We start from the raw sequence: 26,053 nt of genomic DNA, 5'->3' as shown, positions 1-26,053 counted from the left end.
GTTCAATCCCCGGTCGGGGCATACACAAGAATCAACCAATGAATGCATCAGTAAGTAGAACAACAGATTGATCTCTCTCTCTCTCTCTCTCTCTCTCTCTCTCTCTCTCTCTCTCTCTCCCCCCCCCCCCTCCCTCCCTCTCTCTTTCTTTCCCTGTCCCCTCTTTCTCTCAAATACATAAATACATAAAAATCTCTCAGCCCTGGCTGGCGTAGCTCAGTGGATTGAGTGCGGGCTGGGAACCAAAGTGTCCCAGGTTCGATTCCCAGCCAGGGTACATGCCTGGGTTGCAGGCCATAACCCCCAGCAACCGCACATTGATGTTTCTTTCTCTCTCTCTCCCTTCCCTCTCTAAAAATAAGTAAATAAAATCTTAAAAAAAAAAATCTCTCAGTAAACTAAGAATAGAAGAAACTTGTCAGCCTGTAAAAGCATCTAAAAAAAGAAAAACCATAGTTAACATCATTAATAATGGTGAAAAATAAAAAAAAATTTAAGGTCAGGAATAAGACAAGTATGTCCCCTTTTATTATTTCTAATCAATATTGTACTTGATTTTCTAGCCAGTGCAATAAGGCAGGAGGAAAAAAGAAAGGGAGGGAGGAAGGAAAGGAGGAAGGAAAGAGACATACAGATTGGGAGAAAGAACTAAAACTGTCTATAGTTTCAGACTACATAATTATTTGTATAGGAATCTTTAAGAAGGCTACTAAAACTAGACTGAATTTTGCAAGTATGCAAGGTTAATATACAAAACCCAACTGTATTTCTAGATAGTAGCAATGAACATTCAGAAATTAAAATACCAATTACAATAGCATCAAACAACATGAAAATTTATAGGGATAAATTTAGCAAAATATGGACATAATGTGTCCTGAAAATTTTAAAGCATTGCTATAAGAAATTAAAGAAGGCCTAAATAAGTGGAGAAATAAGTTCACGTTTATGAATCGGAAGATTCAGTAATGTTAAAAAGTAAATACTCCCTGAAATATCTATACAGTCAATAACAATCCTAATAAAAATCCCAACTTGGGGTGATCACTTTGTAGTATACAGATACTGAATTACAATGTTGTATACCTGAAACTTACATAATTTTAAAAAAGAACCTAGGAGAGATTTTTCTACAAATTGACAAAATGATTTAAAAAATTTACATGGTGATGCAAAGGGCCTAAAATTGTCAAAACAAATAAAAAAAAAAAAGACCAAAGTGGAAGGATTAATTCAGTGGAAAGAAGAAAATCTCAATAGGAGGCCCTGGAATAGCTCTATATACATATGGAAAACAATGAATCTTGACCCTCATTCCATATACAAAAATTAACTAAAAATAGATAATAGACTTATTTAAAAAACTAAACCCATGAAACTAGAAAAAATGTAGGATAAAGCTTTTGCAACTTTGGAATGGGGAAGATTTCTTAGATTGGACAAAAGTAAAAAAAAATAGTGAATGGGACTTCATAAAAATTAAAAATGAATGCTTTTCAAAAGAAATTGTTAGGCAGCCCTGGCTGGCATAGCTCAGTAGATTGAGCGTGGGCTGCAAACCAAAGTGTCGCAGGTTCGATTCCCAGTCAGGGCACATGCCTGGGTTGCAGGCCATGGCCCCCAGCAACCGCACATTGATGTTTCTCTCTCTCTCTCTTTCTCCCTCCCTTCCTTCTCTAAAAATAAATAAATAAAATCTTAAAAAAAGAAAAGAAATTGTTAGGCAAATGAGACAAGCCACCAAATGAGAAAAATATATAACTCAATAATAACACGAGCAACCCAGTTTTTCAAAATAGGTATTATAGGTTGTGTTCCTCAGGAAGCAGGCACTGAGATGTCTTGGTGTCATCAACACCTAGGGAAGTCAGGGTGACAAAGCAGCACTGGGCAAAGGGAGAAGCTGAGCAGTGGTACAGCCTTGGCTAACTTCATACATAGCCCTGGGGTTAAAATGACCCTTCAGAGTTGAGGGGAGATCTGGGCCAAGAGTTGGGCCAAGATGACCAAACCTTTATATTTCTGCATCACTCAGTGATGAGGATTGTACCACTTCAACGTGTGCCACTCCAGAAAAGGGCCTGTCCTTGGGTTGACGTGGCTTTCTGTAGCTGAGGCAATCCCTGCAGGGTGAGGCAGCTTTCAGTGTTCTGAGGAGCTAGGGCAACAGCACTGTTCTTGCTGAAGCGGGTCTGGTAGTATGTTGCAGTGGACCATGATGATGTACAGAAGAGTCTTACAGAAACTGTACAGAAGAAGGTATGAGCACATGAATGGCTGTAAGCACATGAAAATATATGTGAAATTGTTAGTCATCAAGGATATGTAAATGAAAACCACAGTGGGACACTCCTACACACTCCCTAGAATGGTTACAAATTAAAAAGACGGGAAACACTAAGTGCAACTGACAGTTTAAAATGGTGCAGTCACTTTGGAAAAAACTAACAATTTCTTATAAAGTTAAACCTTCACTTATCATTGACCCAACAGTGCCACGATTAGGTATTTACCAAAGAGAAATAAAACACACATATAAGGACACTTTTACACTAATGTTTAAATTAGCATGATTCATACAGCTCAAAACTAGTTAAAGAGTTGCAAATGTCCATTAACAGGTGAATGGATAAACTAATTTAGATATATAGATATAATATAAAACTAATTTGGGTAATATAAATATACTATGTAGCATTAAAAAGAATAAACTACTCACACATGAACAAGGATGAATGTCAAAAAGCATGCTGAGCATAAGGAAGCCTGAAAAGAGGAGTGTATCCTGTATGATTTCATATATGATGTTCTAGAACAGACAGAATAATCTGCAGTGATAGAAAGCAGATAGGTAGTTGGCTAGACTGCAAAAGAGGTAGAAGGGAACATTTTTAAAATCATCACTCTGGTAGATGTTTATTGATTTGGGGAGGGGAAAGTGAAACATCAATGTGAGAGAAACACCAATCAGTTGCCTCCCATACTCACCCCAGCCGGGAACCCAGCGGCATCCCAGTTCCTGTGCCCTGACCGAGGATCAAACCCTCCGTCTTCCGGTGTATGGGGACAATGCTCCAACCAACCAAGCCACCTGGTTAGGGCACTAGAGGGAACTTTTGATAAAAGGGTTCTGTTACTTAATTGTTACATTGATTATATGGGTATGTATGTTCGTACAAACTTTAAAAGGGCACTTTTTATTATATGTAAATTGTACCACAGTAAAGTAGATTTTTTAAAGTAAAATTTAAGAGGAAAAACAAATAGGGGTTTATGTTTATGAGGGATATTGGTTCTTTTAATACTCTCTTTTTGTAATGTTTTTGTTTCAGAATTATCCCAACTTCATGAAATTAGTTGAGAAGTATTTCCTCCTCCTCCTCTGTTTTTTGAAACAGGCCCTATAAGATTGGTATTGTATTCTTCATAAATTCGACAGCAAAACTATCTGGGCCTGGGGTTCTTTGTAGGGAGGTTTTAAATTAGGAATCATTTTGTTTAATGGATAGAGTTATTTGGATAGAGATTTTCTGTTGCCTCTTGTGTTAGTTTTGTTAATTTGGTTTCTCAGTGAAGCTGCTCATTTTATCTGAGTTGCCTAATATATTGGCATAAAGCTCTTTATAATATTTCCCATCATTTAATATCTTCAAGATCTGTAGTGATACCCCTTCTTATTTCTAGATGTTGATAATTAGCATTTTTTAAAATTAACCTAGCTAGAAGTTTCTAGTAAAGTAAAGCATCGACATACCGTGTGACCCACCAGTTCCACTCCTAGGTATTTACTCAAGAGAGATGAAAACACATATCCAAAGAAATACAAGTATTTCTACAAGAATGTTCTAAACAGTTTTATTCATTTTAGCCCTAAACTGAAAACAACTTAATGAAAGAATAAACAAATGTTTGTATATTTCACAATCAAATCCAACTCTGTAATAAAAAGAAATGAATTACTGGTATGTGTGATGGTATAAATGACATCATGATGAGTGAATATGACAATATGGTGAGTGAAAGACACTCATTTAGTGTCTGGTGGCATTTATGAAATTTGAGAACAGACAAACCAAAAGCTATGGTGGTAGAAATCAGAGCAGCGATTACTTGGGAAGGAGAGTAGCAAGGGATTGACTGGGGAAAGGCAGGAGAAAACTTTCTGGTTATGGAATGTTCTTGGTAGAGGTGTAGGTTATGTGAGTTTATGCATTTATTCAAAACTCTTTAAAATATACCTTAACTTAGTTGTACAACAGTGTGAATGTCCTTAGTGCCACTGAACTTTATACTTAAAAATGGTTAAAACGGGCCCTGACTGATGTGGCTCTGCTGGGCATCAGCCTGCAAAGTGAAAGTTTGCTGGTTCGATTTTGGTCCCGTACCTGGGTTGCAGGCTCAGTTCCAGTTGGGACACATACAGGAGGCAACTGATCCATGTTTTTCTCTCATACTGATGTTTTTCTCCCTCTCTTTCTCCCTCTGCTCCCCTCTCTAAGAATAAACAAAATCTTTTAAAAGGTGATTAAAATGGTACATTTTATGTTATGTGTATTTTACAATTTAAAAAATATAAGTAGGTAGATGTGAAGGTCCTAAATGGGCAAACATTTAAAGTGTTTATTTTTCTCTAACCATGTGCTGTTCTATTATTTCTTTACTGTTTATATGCTAAGGTAGAATATAATTTAGAAAATGATGAGAAGGTACAAAGTATGAGAATTAATATCACTTTTATTGGGTTGGCCAAAAAGTCTGTCTACTTTTTTCTGTAAAATAATAGACTCATTTTTCATTTTCACAATAACTTTGTTGATTTGGATATTTTGAGTATATCAGTTATCTCCCACTATTGGCTTCTAGTGGGTAGGGGCCAGGGCCAAGATGTCTTATACATCTTCCAATGCATAAGACAACCCCACAGCAAAGAATTATTTGGCCAAAATGTCAATAGTACCAAGAAAAATAGCATACCACTTTTAACACGTTTGAACCTTCTCCATACACTGCACAAATCTTTTTTTGTGTTTCAGTTGCATTGTTACCTTTCTTGAAATAGTAAAGCACAATACACTGAAAATGTTGCATATATGATTCCATCTTCAGTATTAAAATGGCTGCACAAAAATTCACCAGTTTTAATACATTTTTTTAAAAATATACCCTGATATGACACAATATAATCTAACAAAATTATTTCAAGTGAAGCAATTTAAAGACAGCTAGCTGGTACTAGAGCCATCTTATGGAAAAAAACACAAATGAACTTTTTGGCCAACCCAATACATATTCAACAAATGTCAATCAAACATTTAAAGTTGTGTATAGTTCTTTTTTATATGTGGTGAAGAGAAACCAGTCATGTATCTCCTTCAAAGACCTCACAGTGTTGTATTAAGCTTTGACTTAAAATATGCCAAAAAATAAATGATTTCACAAAAATAAAGAGCTTTCTTTCACCTACTATGTACCCTTTAGTAGGCTTCCGTACATTCTTACAGCTCTGGGAAATTGAGCTTAAAAATCCTTGCCCTGGCGGGAGAGCCTCTCACCTCTGGTGTTTCTTTTCCTGACCTTGCTCTTGCATTGCACTAGCAAGAGAGGGTCTTCTGTGTTGTGCAGCTCCTGCACTGCCTGCACCACAGAGCAGTGTTGCCACCAACAATGTCCACTTAAGGGCTGGGATGGCGCCTGACCTAAAACTCTTTGTAGTTCTAGAACCTCCGTCTACCACAGAGAGGTTTAGGGTAGAATCCAAATAACAAGGTCTTGACATTCAGGCAGCAATCATCCAAGCAATCCTCTTTTCCTCCTGCTTATGACTATTGTAATGGAAAGGGTCAAAGGTAGTCTGAAAGTGAGGGAAACAAAAACAGAAAGGTCAGGGGCATGGGAATTCTGTATATCAGAGGTTTATGTGGCCACAGAGCAATTGAAAATTAAGGGTGGTAATGGAATTTCACTACTTTTACTGGTTCTGTAAGGGCAAGCACTTGGAGTACCAATTATATTCTACTTGGCATACTTGGGTGCTGAGTCAATATTAGTAACTTATTGAATAGTGCATGCATTTCAAATGTCATGTAAATCTGTAAATGCTGACTATTGTCAGGAGTGGCATGGTATTATTGAGAAGGTAAGTACAATGTGACTTTTCTAGCTTATTAATAATGTCCACCTACCTGTTCTCAACTCTTCATTCTATTGTACTTCCCTGTATGGATCTAATTACAATCAAGTTGCCAGGTCTCCTCTGAGTGGTTAATGAACTTTCTCTTGATGGATTTGGTAATGAGAACGTGTGCATTCACATCATGCCCTGGTGGGCTTGTAGGCACCACATCTCGGTTAAAACAAATGCCTTGGGGCAACCATGGAGGCCAGCTATATGATTCTATGTGCCATTCTGGAAAAGGCAAAACCTATGGACACAGTAAAGAAATATCAGTGGTTGCCAGGGGTTAGAGAGTGAGAGGGAGAGGTGAGTAGATGGAGCACTGGGGTTTTTAGGGCAGTGAAAATACTCTGTAAGATAAAGATACCATAATGGTAGATATATGTCATCATAGATTTGTTCAAACCCATAGAATGTACAATGCCAAGAGAGAACCCTAGTGTGAACTGTGGACTTTGGGCGATCATGGCGTGTCAGTGTAAGTTCATGAGTCCTTACAGATGTACCGCTGGCGGGGGGCGGTGACAGTGGGGGAAGCAGGTATATAGAAAATTTCTGTACCTTTCTCTCAATTTTGCTGTGAACCTAAAATTATTCTCTCAAAAAATAAAAAAAGAAAAACCATTACAAATTTGTGACACTTGAATATGAGTTGGTTTAAAAATTTTATTTTTCCAAATCCTAGAGTAAGGTTTATATTATTTCCTAATATTGTGACATGCTTGCCAAAGAGAATAGTTTATAAATCCTAAACAGACTTAGTGTGACCATGTGTTGAATTTCCAGCTGTGTTGAATCAGACTTTGATCCCTTTTAAGAAGATAAATGCAATATCTACAGTTTCTAATGGTAGGGGTGGAAGAGAGACTTTTAAATGAAATCTTAAAAAGCCAAGTCCCTATCCAGATAAGAAATTAAAGACCCTGGGGGAGGCAGTTTTGTCTCATTATCTCCCCTCCCCCCCGCCCACACACTCCAGCCCTCCAAAAAGAACAGATGAGATGTTATTGTTAAGTACAGTATACAGGGCTTAGGTTTGTTTCCTTCCACGAGAAGAATCACTTTTTTTAATCAGCACTCTTATAAATGGCACACCTGCCTAATTAGAACAAGTTCTAGACTATAGGATACAATGCGAGCATTTTAATTAGCTCTACAAAATTGATAACTGTTGTGGCTGATGTTCTCAGAAAGTCTTCCTTCTCTTCTTTTTCCTTTGTGGCTAAGCTTTTTTTATTTTATACTTCTGAACCAGCCTTTGATTGTGGGAATTTCCTGGTATGCAGTCGTTGATACTGTTTTTGTTTCTAAGTGATTTTTTAAGTGAAAAAAGAAGTGATATATTTATTGATATGGGTAGGAATGCTTTTAAATATTTTTATTTTATTAGATTTAATTTACTCGTTGTCACTCTTAAAATACAAAGATCCCTCTTCACTGTGACAGGAGGTAAAATACAGCAGCCACATTCAAGATCTCCATACATTAGCAATAGTAAATCCTTTTACCCAGAGTAATACAGAAACTCAGCTCAGAGCCAGTGGGAATGATGTAGTGCTCCCTCACAGAACCAATTACCCACAGAGAAGTATAATGAGCAAGGAAGGTGATACAATAAAAATCTATATGGTGAGAGTAAAATTATTGTAAAATTGTTGCCTGTGAAAAGCCTTATAATAAGTATATCTCCAATTATCTTCTGGAAAAAATTATTCAGGCATCTATTTAGGTCAAAATTCATGACAGAATGGTAAGAATAGCCTTGGAATAAAACAAAAGCATACATGAGTGTAGAGAAAATGGCGATGGGCATGCTGTAAACAGAGTTCTGTTGTGCCCTGGAGGATCTGAGGAGCCCTGGGTGCTGCTGGGAGGGCTACTGGTCAGCACCCCTCCTGTGGAGGAATGACTGCACTGACCACACTTACAGCACGTGCCGAAGGGAACAAGAGAACACTCTTAAAAAAATACGATGATTTAGATCATCACAGGAAGTCTCTACTTTTAGAGTTAGTGCATTTCCAAAGACTGCATCTCAGCAGATTGCTATGGAGGAAAATCCTGTGTGTGCATGATCTCTGTCCTAATTAGGAATGTGCTTGATCTGTTCAGGCAGAGATCAGTTGAACAAGTGGGTTAAGTGGCAAGAAATGAAGTCTAGTTCTTTATTAGATAAGTGTCAAGTGTGGTGCTGAAGTGGCAAACACACAGTGTTACCCTGAAAAGTTGTGCACTTCGTGGAAAGTGATTCATTACGGATAACAAAGCACCAAAATTTGTAAGATGCTTTTAAAAAAATAGATTTAAGAGATTTGCGCTTTTGTTATAATTTTGTTGCTCTCACTACAGTGTATTTATCTTCCTTGATTTCTTTTATTTTTTATTTTTTTACTTGTATTCTTTCTTGAGAGGGAAAGAAAGGGGTCACAATTAGGTACTGCTGTTAAGCATGGCTCCAAATCTCATTTTACATGCAGCCTAAAGTGACTATTACTGAGCAAGCCCTAATAGTTAATACTTGTGGTAGTAGAGATAATTTTCCTCCCAGCTGATTTCACGTTTTTAATTCTATCTTGTTAGAGCATACTCAGGGAAGTGCAACTATGTCCAAACGTAAGTGTCACTCATTATAAACAGAGTAGAATAAAGGTCTTCAGATTAGACAGCGATGGAACCCACCCAGCCATCAATAGTTGCTTCACACAGCATCCCGCAGTCATTAAGGTACTTAAAGTAAAGAAAGTAGCCCTATTTTGGGATCTGTTGAACCAGAGGAGCCAGTTCCTAACCCAAAAGCAGTTTATTCATTTGTTCATTCATTTATTCAACAAATGTACTTTGAGGCTGCAACTACAGCATTGAGCAAAGTACCCTTCTGACGGAGCTTTTATAGTTTAGTTAAGTGAAATAAAATAGAGAGATAAATGATACATAGTATGTAGGATAGTAGTGACTATTATACAGAAAAATAAAGCAAGACCTGGAGGATCCAGAGTAGTGATGGTGGAATGCAATCTCAGAGGGGATGGTAAGGATAGCCTCTCTGATAAGGTGCTATCTGAATCAAGCTCCAAAGGAAATGAGGGGCCACCATGGGGAAAGTGAAAGAGCAAAGGGCTTGGAGTCAGCAGGCTGGGGTCCCTCTGTCTTAATAGCTATGTGACCCTATGGAGGATTTAACTTACCTGCAAAATGGAGACAGAACCACCAGCCCTGTCTCACAGAGTTTGTGTGCAGCACAAGTGAGACACTTAAGGAAAGCATTTTGGTAAATGGCACAGCATTACTTAAACTTCAAATGTCAGTGCAGAATGATAAAGGGATACAAATTGAAAAGAGACATACAGAAGATTCTTAAAACAGCCCTTTCAAACAACTTCTTTTGGAATCATTTATTTGAGTTGTCTGAGATCAAGTGTAGAAAACATTCTACACTTGTTTGATACTTGGCTGTAAAGGATTTATATTCCTCTTTGTTCATTTTGTGGTATTATTATTCATTTATGATTTTATATTTGTACTTTTCTTTCTTTGACCTCTTTTTCTTTTACATTGAGCTTTCCTTTTATTAAATCAGTTACAGGCCTCTTGATTCTCATTGAGGCATTTTCTACCCTGTTCCTGTACTCCCTGATTAATTCATTAAAAAGAAAAAAACCCTTTAAGATTAATATTTATTATGGGAGCTCACAGAATCAAAGTCTTTTATGGAGTAATTCAAAACTCCAGAACAATTCATTTGTGCTGATCTTTATTTATTAAGGACTTGAAGTGGTTTATTTGCTCTTTTTGTTTTTATAGCTAAAGTGAATATTGCAATAATTGTAACAATATTTGGATAGAACTTTATAGTTTACAAAGTACTTCACACACACATTTGAACTTTAGCAGCCCTGGAGCTAAACAACCATGGACATTATTGTGCCTTTTTACAAATGAGGAAATCTAAATGATACAAGTAGGAGTAGATGAATGAAAAATGCTGAATTATTTTTAACACTTGCAAATACTAAAATGGTACTTTTTATAAGTAGATTCAAGACAGTCGTGGTGACTCAAGATGAATCCATAGGGTGACACCCCTGTTCACTGTGAGTGGAGGCCATGGAGACAGAACCCCTTCTCTGAGCCATTGTCAGGAAGAGAATGTGAGCCCGGACTCCCCCGGCTCTGATGGAGTGCCTGGGCTTTGACTATTTTTGTCCAGTTACTTTGACTAGCAAGACTAACAAACATGTTGTTTCCTTCATGGCACAAACAAAAGTAACCATAAGCAAATACATAACTTCTTAAAAATGCATTGTCTTGAATTTAAAGACTGCTTCCTCAGAAAAGGCTATTTTATTTTGAGATTGAGGGTCCTGAGACTCTTTAAAATATCTTTTTTAAGTAGAATCAATAAAAAAATTACAGCTGAGCTGGGAAAATCCTTAGAGATTATCCAGCCACGAAACCATTAAAATATTTAATCTAGATAGAATCTTTGAAGGGCCCCAGGTCCCCAGTTTGTGCGAGCGTCCTTTGCTGTGGCATCCTTACCGCCCTGGAGGGGCCATTCAGCCTCTCCATGGTCTTCTGATTACTGGAGCCTGCAGGTGCCTCAGGAATCATTTATTCCAGAAAGGCTGTGTGATTCCACTTATATGAGGTGCCTGCAGGAGTCAAACCCGGAGACAGAATGTAGAAGGGTAGTTGCCTGGGACTTGGGGAGGTGGGGAATGGGGAGTTAGTGTTTAATGGGGACAGAGTGTCAGTTTGGGAAGGTAAGAAAGTACTGGAGATGGATGGTAGTGAGAGTTGATGATAGTTGTACAATATATGAATAGGCTTAATGCCACTGAATTGCCTCCTTAAGACTGGTTAAGGTGCTAAATTTTATGTATGTTTGGCTGAAATTTTTGAAATGAAATAAATACATTAATAAAGGAGACAGAAAAAAACAGTCCATCCTATTGCTGGAAAGTTCCATTGAAAAGTTTAACTCACTACAGTAACCTCAGTTAGTCTGTATTTTGTGCTCTGGAACCATGGAGAAGAAATCTGACCCTTTCCCCTGGATGAAGGCATCCAGCTTGTCCCCTCCCAGCAGCCTCTCCAAGGCTGACTAGTCCCAGTTCCCTCAGTAGGTCAAGCAGTTTTGTTTACTTTTACAGTTTATTTGTAAATTATCATGGTTAAGATAAGGACTATTCCTTATGATTGCCTGATAAGCCTTGCTTACTCACTCTGTCTCCCTTTTAATTTATTTGTTGATGAAACTGGGTCACTTCCCTGGAGAGTTTTGGTTCTCATACCACCCCCCCCCCCCCCATATAAACTAGATAGACACCCTTCTCTGTCCTCTGTATTTCTTGTGAATTGGTAATTGGATTATTTTATAAATGCTTGGAATCCAACTACATAATAATTTATTCTAGGTTTTTGTTTTTTGTTTTTTGTTTTTATGGGGGGCGGTGGGCAATGGAAAGGGTAGACTTTCTTCCTCAATGTTTTGTCTGGAAAGTTGCAAACATTGAGAGAATGGAAAAAATTATATAATGAAAATACCCAAGTACCCTTTACATAGACTCACCAACCATTAACATTCTGCCATATTTGCTTTCTCTCTCCTTCTTTGCACGCGCGCGCGCGCACACACACACACACACACACACACACACACACACAAATACATAGTGTTTCCCCCCCCTGCATCATTTGAACTTCAGTTAATAGACATCATGGCACTTCACTTTAAAATATTTCCGTACTCAACTCCTCTAAGAATGCTTGCTATAAGACATTCTCCTATATAATCACAATTGTGTTGACTCAAAAAAGTATTATATCTAGTTTATATATTGTTTACTATTTAGTGCATATTTCCACAATTATGTAAATAACCTCCTTTATACCTATGGGTATTTTTAAAATTCAGAATAAAAAAAATAAATAAAATTCAGAATCCAAGCAAGAATCATGAATTGTGTTTGTTTTTTGTTTGTTTTGTTTAAGATTTTGTTTATTTATTTTTGGACAGAGGGGAAAGGAGGGAGAAAGAGAGGGAGAGAAACATCAATGTGTGGTTGCCTCTCACATGCCCCCTACTGGGGACCTGGCCTGCAACCCAGGCATGTGTCCTGACTGGGAATCGAACTAGTGACCCTTTGGTTTGCAGTCCAGTGCTCAATCCACTGAGCCACACCAGCTGGGGCTGTAGTTTGTTTTCATGCCACTGTAGTCACCTACATAAATTTGTTCCACACTTTTTTGGGTCTTATCTGACACTGACATTTTTGAAGAGTCCTGGCCTGTTGTTTTACAGAATGTCCCTAGATTTGGAATTGCCTGATTGTTTCCCTATGATTAGATTCAAGATAAATATTTCCAGGAAAACACTGCATGGGCAGTGTTGAGTCATTCAGTGTAATGCTCTGGAGGCACATGATGTCTGTCCCATATTGGTGATGGGTTTGATCACTCAGTTAAGGTGATGTCTACCAGATTTCCTTACTGTAAAGGTACCTTTTCTCTGTTGTAATTAATAATCTATTGCATATTAATAGATGCTTTTTAAATAGTTTTAAAAGCTTATGCCATTGGTAATGGGAAAAATTAAATGGAAAAGATTATGAGCATATTAGTAAAGAGTTATTGTTGCTGATGGAAAGATAATTTTTAAGTATTTTCTTGAGAGAAGACAAGCGTGATGGTGGGTAGTACAGGTGAGGAATGGTCTTTAGAGAAGACTGACTTGTGTTCAAATCCCAGCTCCACATATGAACCTGTGCAATTTTAGAAAAGTCACTTAACTTCTCAAATCCTCAATTTTCTGACTAAAATGAGTGTAGTAATATACAGTCCTGGCAGGATTATTAAAATGATTAAACGAGATAGCGTACGAGTGGCCTCTAACCTCGCAGCTACCCCGTGACCATATTGTGGGAGGTAAGCAGGGCGTCCTTCCTAAGCAGTCTGCGGAGTTTAAACCTATTCATGGGTGTTCACTCTCAAAATTAGCTTGAAGTAGTCAAGCATGTTGACAGGAAAATGTGATCAACAGGTTAGGTGACTTTGTGACATTTCAAAGAAAGGAATTAAGAATTGGCAGATATTTACAGGCTTCTTAAATATGATTTGTCTGTGGTGGACTTGCATAGACTTGAGTTGCCATGTATTCAGGCCTGTTTCTGACTGCAGTCCATTTTAATCTATTGCCACAGATTATTTTTGAAACAGTTTATATGTAGTCTGATTGAGAATAGTGAATCAATAATTCTGTGGCCCATTTACATTCATTACTATAAAAGTTTCATTTCATACAAGTGACAATTTTTTTAAGTTAATTGACTTGGCTGTACTGAGGTTAGCAAAAAAAGTGCTTTGAATTATCAATAATTCAGCAGGGCAGACATTTCTGTATAATGCAGTGGTTTTATAGAATATTGTGAGATAGTTATCCCTAAAATAAATGGTGGTGAGCATTCATCAGCATGGTGGGGTTCACTTGAATGTAGCGTAAAGTGATAGCATCTATGCTTTCTATTATTGGGCAGAGTATGGGACATCAGTCTTTCTGGTCATGAACTACTAGCAACCTTTGTCCTTTGTGTTACCTTTAGTTAAAAACGAAAAATGAGCATGAATGCTGGCTGATGGCCATGTCTTTCTTACAGCTAAAAATTCATCTGGGAAAGAAAAATGGGATTGCAGGTTTGGATTTGTTTCATTGCATGAATGATATGTGACATTTTGTAAATTATTTATCACTGCAAGGATGGCAGCAATGGCTTGAGCATTGTTATATCAAATGAAAGCAGGAATCCCATTAGTACAAGGACTTGGCTTTAGCTAGAATCTATCAGGGGAATGTTGTCATTTTAAAACCAGATTGTTCTTTTAATTGCTATTTAAAGGAACAAAAGTGTTCCCAAGGTACTGCAGTTGAGCAGTTGCAAGTAATAACTATGGTTCCATAATTATGCAGTGCTGATTATCTGGCATTTAAAAAATTGTGGCTGGAGTCAGTGACCAATTTGTTGTAGCTTGTCTTTTTTGGTTTTTCTAGTACAAAGTGTTTTATACTCTGTTTTTTAACTGGGGCCTCAAAAAGACATTTGCATAGCTACCTCAGAAAGTAAAGCCTGTGCATATTAAAAGAGCACATTCTACTGAAAATAAGGGCAAGATAATGAACACAGATTGTATGATGAAATTAACAGTCATATTCAACAATTTTACAAATGCTTGGTCATAAGACAGATTCTGGTTTTTGATGATGTGTTGTCACAGCTAACCAAGACATTTGTTGGAATCATAACCATTTGAAATATCTTTGATATGAGGGGGTTTTTTTTTGTTAAACTAGCATATGTTTCTTTCATTTATTCAGTTAGCAAATACATTTTGAGTGCCTACTGTGCATCAGGCAATGCATTAGACATTTGGGATAGAGTAGCTGAACAAAGATGTTTATTCTGTGCTGATGTATATTTAGAAAGACCTAGCAAAATCTTGTTTTAGATTTACATTTAAAAAATTTGTGATTATACTAAGTTTTCTTGCCTTGAATTTTTGATTCATGAGGTTCAAATATAAATACATTATAGTTGCATTCAGATGGCTGGCAGACAACATGTGTGAAGGCTTGGAATATGCAAAAAATTTTAGTTTTCATACAGTTTTGGTGGTTCAAAATAAATGTGACCAGATCTGTAGGCACAGTCAGCTATTCATATGGATGGGAATACTAGCATTGCTGGTAGTCATAAATAACAGCGGAGACACAAAATGTATGCAGATTTAGGCATTGTTCACAGCAATTTCCTCAGAGTTAAAAGGTACTGGGGGGTTAGGCAAATGTTTTGTTATTCTTTTATTAAAGTGGGAATGTCAAAGACTGAGAGGTCGTGTCCTTTGCATGGCATGACATGGTTTACTTTTGAGTATCTCAGTGCCAGGAAGGCCTTGTTCATGATCTCTGATCTTTTAAAGTGATGCTACAGAATTTTAAAGTTCTTGCTTAGTTTTAATTCTATTATTATGTCATCTCAAAATACCAATATTTTCTATCAAGTGTTTGATAGATGAATAATTGTTTTTTTGATAATTTTGATAAAGTTCAGCTCAACAATCTTACCTAAATAGAGGATATTCATAATCTAGAATACTGAACATGTAGATAAATCAATTATCATAAGCAAATAGATTGTGGGAACCATATGAGATTTCAAGTGAATCCTTAATTTTCATTAATGGAAAGTTACACAGTATATATAGATTTCATTGATTTAACAAGAATTCTGAATCTCATTATTATACTTAAAAACATTATTCAGGTAATAAATAGTATTAAATAATTTAAGAGAGTTTTTATTAGCAGAAAATGTTGATTTGAATATCTTATTCAGCAGTTTTTCTTTGTTAAAGATATAGGTAAGAAGCTTTTGACTTTAATGTTTCGTTTTTAATTTTGAAGTGGAAAACTAATAATATTTTTTCATTTTAATTTTCATAGCCCCGTGCTGATCCCATTCCAATATGTAGCTTCTGTCTGGGGACTAAAGAATCAAATCGTGAAAAGAAACCAGAAGAACTCCTTTCTTGTGCAGATTGTGGCAGTAGTGGTGAGTTGGTGTTTTTTGTGTTTGTACAATGGCTCCCCATTGTAGCTACAGGCTATTTCTCCATCAGAACTGTGTTCTTCAAAGCAATTATTTGGTAATAGCATACATTTTAAATTTTTAAAAGTAAGTGCAGAAATGGGAAAAGAAGTATGAGTATATTAGCACTGACATAAAGATGTGTATGTTTATATAACACTTTATATTAATATTTATAATTAAGCTTTGATTTCATACCAGCGTTGGTAATTCATTGTAGAGTATTGTACTTTGCAGGCAGATTCAATGAGGAGAAGTCTAAGTTTTCGAGCTGGACACACTAGAATCACGTGTTTTCTATAACCTGAAGTCTCAATTAAGAGATATTTGAGTTGGAAAATATAGTGTTTCAGGTCATGACACCTACTGGTGAAATATAATATTACATCACAACTCTGTGACTGAATGAAAGGGACAGTCTTCTGGAAACTGCAATGATAGAATCAAGAAATCATCAGGCATGAAAGAAATTCAAATTGCCTAGAATTAGATAGGAAGAGTGGTTTGTGTAGAGGGTGATGTTGAAATCAAGGAATGCTGGGTAGGGACACTGGATCTCTGGCAAATTGCAGTACCCCCAGATGCTTTCAAGGTAGCTGTCACTTCTGCCTATTTCTCAACATGACATTTTAAGACCACACCTCTAGTTTTATAATGGAAACTAAAGGTCAAATTGCTTACATTAAAAGAATTTGTCTTACCAAGCCAGTCTTCCTTCTTCTTAAGCAGGTGATAGTTGTCTAGCTGAGATGTGTATATGGTTGTATGTTATGTATCTGTGTATGCACATATATACATACTCATTTTTTTAAAGATTTTATTTATTTATTTTTTAGAGAGAGGGAAAGGGAAGGAAAAAGAGAGGGAGAGAAACATCAATGTGTGGTTACCTCTCTCTGTCCCCTACTGGAGACCTGCCCTACAACCCAGGCATTTGCCCTGAGAATCAAACCAGTGACCCTTTGGTTTGCAGCCTCTTCTCAATCCACTGAGCTACACCAGCCAGGGCACATACTTAAATACACGCATACTTAAATACCACTCAACAGATTGAGTGGTATTTATTGGATTTTTAAAGTTAATCTTTGTATGTTAATCTTTAAATTTTCCCCCTCTCAGCTTACTGAAACTTTTCCCCTTAAAGTGTTGTTTTAAAAATCATAACCAACTACTATTTCTGTAGTGATAGTTATCTTTAAAAACACCAACAAACCTGCAAAACATCAAGGAAATCAATGTTATATAGTGGTTTAGAGCAAACTGGAGAGCCAGCAACAGCCCAGCCCCTTTACCTTGAGTTAATTCATTAACCATTCTGAGCCTCAGTTTTTTAATTAGAAAATTAGCACCTACCCTCTTTCATTTTGTGGGAGTTAAATGTGAGGGCACAGGGTCCACAGCAACTTTGGTAAGTGTACTGTAAATGCTAGCCAATTATTTGTCATGTTTGATATTGTTGTCCTTAATTGCTGCAGGTAGTTTAAAATCTTATTGCCACTTCTGACAGCTGCTCGCTGCTTGAGTGGAGGGAATGTCTCACGCTGAGGCATGGCCATGTTGTGTAAGAAGGTTTTGACTGGATGGGCTATATGTGACTTCACAGCTCTCTGGACCTGACTCGAAGAGGAGAGCCTTGGAAATAAGACATTTCAAACTCTGCTTGAGAAATGCATTCTGACAGTCTTTTTGATGGGCTTTACAGATTCATTAAAATTCTTTTACCTGCCCCTGTTATCATGGGTAGTGACAAAAGGGCAGGGAAACATTATCAGTATGTTCAGTTTAATAAATTTCAACCCTACAATCTCCCTCTTTTATCCCAGTGAGGTAGTGCCTCACTCATCAGTTCTGACTCTGTAGCTATCTTTTGGGTTTTCTCACGAGGCTCATTCTGAATGAATTATTCTTTTGTTTAACTGCCTGATCAATTCAGTGGTGTTCACTTGTCCAGGGTCTACCCTTTGTGATTTTTAAGGTGGTACTTTGAAAACACCCTTCACTGTTGTAGTTCATGAGTATGTGTTTGGGTGCTTAGATTAAAAACGCTCTTAAGTGTGGGAAGAAAAGTTGCTTTTATATATTTCCTTACCTCTGGTGATACACTTACTTGAGTTGATAAGGAATTTGAGATCATTATCTTCTAGATCATAACTTCAAGGCCTCCTTCACAGGGTATAAAGGTGTAATTCTAAACAGGTAGATCTTAGATTTTCTGATGTAATCAATCTCCCTTTGTCTTTCCCAGGTTTGAAGACCTGCCAGAGGAGAGGTTTGATCTCCCTTATACTTAGAGGTCACTGAATTTTTTTCCCCCTAAAGCTTCTTATTTTTCTAGGGTTGTAGGTGTAGTGTTATGTTTTCTCTTCTCAAAAATACTCTCTTGTTTTCTTTTTTAACAAATGGAGAAGAATGGACTGAGGATACTGTCTAGAAGGTGTACATAGCTAGAGTCATTTTGTAAGTCACTTTCCCCCCTCCCATCAGGTAGAAAGAGCCAGAGCCTTCAGAGATGAGGTATAGGTCACGGCAGAAATTCAAGCCCTGGGGTCATCATCTTCCTTTGTGTGGGATAAAGGATGGCTCAGAGTGCTTCTCTGGACTCTGCAATGGGATCCGGCTCTCCTGTTGAGGTTCACTTAATCTCCCCTTGAGTGCTGTGCCAGTCTGGATTTAGCGACGTTAGTCAAAAAAACTATTGTTCCTAATTCGGGGACGTGCATTGTAGGCATTTACTTCTCTGGTAGATGAGATGAGTGGACTTTGTTATTTGGTAGTCTTTAAATAGAAGGATCAGAATAAAATATGGTTCCTCTTAGAGAGCTTAGGGAGAATCTTGTAGTTATAATGCTCTGTTGTGACCCCTTGATTATTACAGGAAAAAGGAATCAAGTCAGCTCGAGTGACTCAACATTGCCCTTTGACAATGGTGGGAGCCCGTTGTCATGGTGCAGCCCAGCTTCTCGAGTGGGAGTTACAGATTGGTTTGTACCCCTAGTTAGTCTTATGGAAATGGCCACTGTCTCACACTCAGAGGAGTCCATTGGTTCTAGGATTGAATTGAGACTGTTTGTAGTGATCAAAGAAATCCCTCCTATAAGATGTTTATGTGAAAAAAAATACCCATAGCAGTATAAAACCAAGAAAAGGAAATAAAGATGGCAGCCCATAAGGATTATTCTTAAATGTGTTTCCCATATGTGCCTGTTGGTGTTTAGCCACCTCTATCTGAAGTACCATTTGTATGATGTCATATTTAAACTCTGCTTAGATTTCATAGGCATGAGTAATAAATGGTTCTTTCTCCTTACATCATAAAGACAATTAGAAATTTTTTATTTTTAAGATGGCTCAGTGCCAAAATGGGCAGTGTTTTCTTTAACTTGTGTGTGTGTGTTTTTGCTAAAAGTTCTTTTGAAATAATGATTCAAATTTACAGGTATTAAAAATATAAGGTGAGGTGCATAGTGTAAGGAGCCCCAAATGTGGTGGTCCAGTTCTCTTCTGCCTGCCAGCTGTGGAACTGCGGTTTCCCGTATCTGTAAGATGCAGAGGGTAACATCTGTGCCCTGTATCTACAAGCCTGTTGTGAGGATCCAGTGAGATAATGATATAAAGATTATCAGTAACTATAAAACATTCCACAAATGTGAAGGATTATTCTAACCACTGATGTGAATGTGGGAATCATCAAATAGTCTTCAGGTCTATGGGAATGTTGGGACTAGAAAGTGATTTTACTTGACTTTCATGGATCAGCCTACTTTGAAATTAACACTGTTATATTCTCTTTGCCTCATTAAGACCAAATTATCTTTAATTAGCTTCACATAAGTATTAGATATTATACCAAATGAAATTTTGTGTCTGCTGCTCAGATTGCCGGGTGGTTAAATCTTACTTACAGATGAGTTGTGTGCATGTGTGTTTTCAAATTAGCAAATCTAAGATAAGTGTACAGTTCAAAATTACAGCATCATTCTAAGTGGAAGCTCATTGAAACTAGAGACAAAGAAAGGCTGCAGTGATGTAGCCAGGAGAGTGAAAAAAATCACCTTCAGACATTAAATGGGTCGAGTATCAGTCCACCCTGAGGACACCTGAAATCTCTCCTGGCTTTGTTGCCTCCATGTAGCAAAATCTAAAGGTCACTTTTTAGTCTTTGTCAAATATCTAATGGACATCTTTCAGTTCACACCAAATACTCCTCTCAGCCATGTTTGACCTGGCGAGAGTCTTTTTCTTTGAAGTTTTTTTTTCTCTGGCTTCTGTGATATCATATTCTCTGTGTTCTCCCTCTACCAATCCCTTCCACACTTTTGTTAGCTCCTTGGCTTTTCCCCATCCCCTCAATGTTTCTTTAGACTCTGACTGTGTTTTTTACTTTGCTTCATAGCTTCTCACCTCCAGACCCTTAGATGTAAATGTATCGTCCATAGCTTCTCCATTTGGATGCCCCATAGGCTCCTCAAAGTTAATGTCCCAACAGCTTATCAACATTGCACTGATCCCTCCACCCAAAAACAACCATCAAAGCAAGAGCAACAGGAATATCAGCAAACATACACCATCTTGCTTTTCCTCAGGGATTTACATTTTAGCCAGTGGCATACACCAGCCAGAAATTTGGGGCCATGCTTTATTTTATTCTCTTACACCAAAGAATCACCAAAAATCCATTGATTATTGTGCACTAATACGTATCCTACATTTTCAGTATATCCACACACTCCCACCAAATCAACTCAGATCTGCTATTATACTAACCTAAATCTGCAGCCTTAGTTACCTTTTAAAATTATAAATCTAGTAACAGAATTTTTGTCATGTGTTCATTCTAATTCTTGCTTAATTCTTGTCTGTTTTTTCTGCTAGACTACATGGTCTGAAACATGTGTTCTTTTTTACACTGTGTCTCAAATGGACAGGTGGTTGTTAAGATAGCTAGTTCAAGAGACCCAGTGTTTGAGTTTTTGTTAGTTTTCTGTTGCTGCTATAGCAAATCCCCACAGACTTGTTGACAGAATTCAGTTTCTTGTGTTTGTAGGACTGAAATTCCGCTGCCCCCCGCCTTTTTTTTTTTTTTTTTTTTTGCCAGCTGTCAGGTAGATGACATTCCCTGCTCCTATAGGCCACCCGGATGCCTTGCCCTTTGCCCCACCCCTCTTCTTCCATCTTCAAAGCTATCAAAGTTTGATGGAGTTCTTCTTGGCTTTGAACCTCTCCTCTTCCTTCTTTCCTCTCATCTCATTAACCCAGCTGGAAAAGATTCTCTGCTTTTAAGTACTCATGATTAGATTGTACAGGACCAGATAATCCAGGATAATCTCCCCGTCTCAAGGCCTGTACCCCTAGTCCCCTCCGCAAAGTCCCTCTTGCCACATCAGGTGATGTATTTACAAGTCACTGTGATTATGGCTCAGACATCACTGGGGGCCAGTACTCTGTCTACTGCAGAACCCACATTTTCTCCTCCCACAGTACTTCCTCCAAAAACTATTTCTACTGGTTTGTGGTTTCATTGTCAGGAAATTATTTAATTTTAAGCAGTATGCCTTTGGTTTTGCTAGATAAAACTATTAAAGGCTTAATGTGTTTGTAATAAGAATGAATAGCTGAATAAATATATATATATATTATGATCTCAAATCTGATAAATTGCAAATCACAATAGTAAACCAGTCTCCAAAAAGACACCATCATGACTTGTGTCAGCAGAGAGAACCTGAGTTTTAAAGGAAATTGTTGAGCAGAATGAGTAAATTGGAGATAGGAAATTACATTATCAACTGCATTGTTGTGCTACATCTAATTACTATAGATTATGTATTAGTATATCAAGACTCTGATATTTTAAAGTTAGCCATGAGAAAATAAAATGGAAATATTCATTCATTCCTCAGCATCCCTTACAAATTTAGAGCTGGTAAGGATCTATGGCCAATTCTCTTGAACTAAATAAAGGTAAAATTACTGTCTAAAGGAAAGACTGGTTAAAGATTTTAGAATTTGACAGTGTAGCTTAAGTGGCAGTGGTTGAGAGATAATATTGCTTGAAGTGAGTGAAATAAGAAGAAGAATATTCTGTACTCTTGATTGAAAGTGGCTGAAATCCATTAATTTTTAAAATATATAATTATCAAAAAGTAGTTTTCATGGATATCTGTGAGAATAGTAAGCTATAAATTGATGTGAAATACTTTAGTTGCTGAATATTAAGCTACAAAGTACAAAAGCAGATTTTAATGTAGAGAAAAATTTAGGGCATGAAATTGAGGTCATATGTTCTAGTGATGTATGACTTACAGGAAGTAATAAAAGGGGGAAAAAAAAGTAAATGGTATACTTTTAGCTGATGGGACCCATTTTAAGGGTGGAATTTAAATTGCTGTTCTTTAAAACTTTAGTTTTTACCCCCCTCACTATATAAAGGGGGAGAAAACCTTGATCAAAGTAGACCTCTTCCGTCCTCCTTCAGAGTACACTTCTTAAAGTCGACAAGCAAGTTGCCTTTGTTTGCTGCTCCTGAGCAGAAAGAGGTGATTGATACCATTTTTATATATTTAAACTTCTCCCCGGCATTTATTTGAATGAGAGAAGCCCTTGTAAAAGAATGGTGTCGTAGGTTAAATGCATCTGCCTGGGTGTCTCTCCTGCCTGAAGTCGTACTCCTGTGACAACATTTTATTTGCTCAACATCTTAAATACAGATGTTTAGAATTTAAAAAAAAAAGCCCCAGGAATAGTATGCTTTTATTAACGGTATTGATGATTGATTTTGAATGTCTTTACTTCAAAAAGCTAAATCTCCTGGTGGGTGGAATTTTATGAAGCACCTGTTAAGCTTTAGGGAGGAGGACCTTTTTGGCAGCAACCCAAAATATATATTTAAACAATGAGCCTGCCAAAGTCAGGAAATTATAAAACAGTTTTGAAATTGCAGAATCTGCTTTTTTTTTTTATTACCCCTCAGGTTTCCTTTGCAGCTTGGTTATAAGTTCTTTCACATGGGATTTACCAATGTTCTTAACTATTTTAAGACCAGATTTAGAAAAATAAAATTAAGTTTGGATATGTCAGATTTATATGATAAAAGACCATCAGATTTTAAACTGAATTGCCTTCTCAAGAATATAGGCTCACACTCCCCAAACCTTTTGGAGGAATTTATTGTTTATTATCGAGTGTAGCCTGTCTGGCTTCCTTGAAAGGTGCTGCCCCTCAGGGTCTCAGGTTTTCCTCTGTGCAGGGAGAGCTGCCAGATGAAAAGTGTGCCCAAAACAGTATGGAAAAGCTGAACGAACACTCATAAAAATGGGGGAAACCTGCTGAGGGTATGCGTCTTGGTGTATTCAATTTGACCTGGATCTTTCAACATCTTAACTTTCAAATTCAAATCCACTGTTTCTGTTCTTACTTATAGAATTTAAATTAAGAGACTAGGGTCAAGATGGCAACAGTATCTTCTCTGTACATTCTAGCAATGGGATATTCTTTGTATAGTATTGGGTTTTGGGGTTTTGGTTTTGGTGGGGTTTTTTGCATTTGTAGTTGTATTATGTTAAGCAGCCCCAATTTTTTGTTTAGTAAACACTTGGGTTTTACGATTCCATCACACAGAGAGAGCAGGAATTATTTTAACTTCGGTCCTCCCCTCACAGTCTGGCAAACCAGAAAACTGGGGGTAAGTGGCGGTTGATGGTGATTCCGAGGGCAGGAGACTAATCAGAAGGCACAGGAGTGAGAACACAATCTAAGCATAGGTTATCTTCAAGTTCTCCAAGACTCGAGATTAGAATTGGTGTAAGTTTTCCCAGTTTCTCTTAGGAGAGACCTTTGTACAGTCACTGTTACATACAGAAAAAGGCAGACAGGAAAGTGTAATTTGGATTCTCTTTTTGTATTTTCAAGTTCTTAAGGTTCTTGGCTGGTATTATTACTATCTATTAAATATTAAAAATGAGAGTTTAAAAATATGCAAGGCACCATTTCCATAAAGCAATTTGCTTTCATGCTTTTAGGACACCCATCCTGTTTGAAATTTTGTCCTGAACTAACAACAAATGTAAAGGCCTTAAGGTGGCAGTGCATTGAATGCAAGACGTGCAGTGCATGTAGAATCCAAGGCAAAAATGCAGTAAGTATGGCTCTCCGTATCCCTCCATCTCCAAGTAAATGGTTAGTTTTCAGTGTTAAGGTTTTTATTTTCTGTAGACTGCTGCTATATTCTTTTGAACTTTTAAATGTACAGATGCCAAATTTCAACATTGATCATAGTGCTCCTTCATTATACTTTATTACTGTTAATTGGATAACATAAGAATTTGTGGCCTATTACAGTCAATTTCAGTCTCAATTAGTCTCTGATATGTTACATTACAGGATAATATGCTTTTCTGTGACTCCTGTGATAGAGGATTCCATATGGAGTGCTGTGACCCCCCACTTTCCAGAATGCCAAAAGGTGAATTTTTAAACCATATTTAAAATGTGCTTTATTACATACTTATTAGCTTTGTCCTGCTATCTTGACAGCTCAGAGGTATGCTGGTTCCTTAAGCATTTTTGCATCTCTCCCACCTTCCTCGTACTTACAGATTTGACACAGGTTATAACCAGAGGAATGTAAAAGTGTTTAGTTTGAAGGTAACGTATATAATAAAGACTCTAATTCAGACACAGGTATAAAAAGACCATTCCTCTCCTGAAACTATTTCTTTATTAAAATAGGTTTAGATTAGGTCGGTAAAAAGTTAGAAAAACAACAACTCCCTATTATTGGTACTGTGTTCATTACCTGTTTTCAATGATGGAGCAAGAGCTGTCACCATTTTCTTGACCCTTGGCTGCTATTTTGAATGTGAGCCTCTATACGGAATATATCCGTACAGGATCAGGGTGTTTGTTTGTTTGTTTGTTTGCTTGTGTCTCTATTTATTGTGTGAGTAAGCCTAGCTCAGTCTCCTTTTCCTCATTTTGTTTATTTATGTATATAAAACATATATTTTTAAAAAGATTTTATTTATTTCTTTTTAGAGAGAGGGGAAGGGAGGGAGAAAGATAGGGAGAAAAACATCGATTTGTCGCCTCTCGCGTGCACCTCCACCAGGGACCAGGCCTACAACCCGGGCTTGTGCCCTGACCCGGAATTCAACCAACAACCTTCAGTTTGTGGAACGACACTCAACTGGCCACCACAGTAGTCAGGGATCATTTTCTAATATATTAAACATTAAAAATAACTTTGCCTTCTTATTACAAAGTTTGTACATTTTCATTTTGAAAGATTTAGAAAAGACAGATTGACAAAAAGGAATAAAAAGAACCACCGATTAGAAATTCCTTCTCTGCCCCCACATGCCCTTTTAAAAAGAAATAGAATATTTTATGTATGTTTTTGTAACTTCCAGCATTTCCACATTATTAAATGTTCTCCTAAACATAGTTTTTAATGAATGTGTAGAACTCCATCATATACAGAGCGGGGGTTACAAACCCCATGACTGTGAGCCATAGATATGCTTTGTTGGCTATAGATAAATAAATACAAATATTTAAGACTTCTCTAAATGCATTACAGAGGAGCTGGTATGATATTTTTTAAAATTTGAGTTCTTTAGATAAGTATGCATGCTCCAATTTGCCCACTCTCACTACTCTTTGTTGTGTTACATTCCAGCTTGCTTTAGTCACATGTATTAATACCTGGGTGGCTCCTGAACATACTTGATTTTGCAACCCCATGTATAAAAAAACCCATAACTTATTTAACCAATCCCCTATGGTGAGCATTACAAATGTTTTCAATTTTTCCATCCACAATTATTGCCTTAAGATAGATTCCTAGGGGAGGAATTGCTGGATCAAAGGCTATGTACATGAAAGGTTGTATCAGTTTTCAGACCGACCACCAGTGTATGAGAATACCTGTTTCCTTGTGTTATGACCACACTCACCATTACTTTATTATATCGAGTCTAAGACACACTTAAAAAAAAAAGACATTTTAACATCTTTGAAATCAGATGCATCTTTAAGTTAGTAGTGTCTTAACATTCACTGAAATAGTGTTCTTATTGAATATTTTAAATTACCAATTTGGTAATAGAAAAAAGTCTGATCATTTTCTTTCTTTAAGTAGTGAGTCGAACATTTTTGTGTTTGATTATTGGCTGTTTGTATATCATCTTTGTAAAGTGCCTGTTTTATCCATTAATCATTTTTCTATTGGAGTTTTCAC

At 37.0% G+C, this 26,053-nt stretch overlaps 1 protein-coding gene across 1 annotated transcript in view; it reads left to right on the top strand.

The window, feature by feature from the left end:
• Nucleotides 1-26,053, top strand: part of KAT6B (lysine acetyltransferase 6B) — a 176,618-nt gene that overhangs the window by 96,692 nt on the left and 53,873 nt on the right. The window contains 3 exon segments of the mRNA XM_036027509.1: nucleotides 15,672-15,780; nucleotides 23,835-23,950; nucleotides 24,196-24,277. Of these exon segments, the coding sequence (XP_035883402.1) occupies nucleotides 15,672-15,780; nucleotides 23,835-23,950; nucleotides 24,196-24,277 (307 nt within the window).

This window comes from Phyllostomus discolor, chromosome 5, assembly GCF_004126475.2.
Source record: "Phyllostomus discolor isolate MPI-MPIP mPhyDis1 chromosome 5, mPhyDis1.pri.v3, whole genome shotgun sequence".
Classification (NCBI taxonomy): Eukaryota; Metazoa; Chordata; class Mammalia; order Chiroptera; family Phyllostomidae; genus Phyllostomus; species Phyllostomus discolor.
This window is presented reverse-complemented; position numbering and strand designations above follow the sequence as displayed.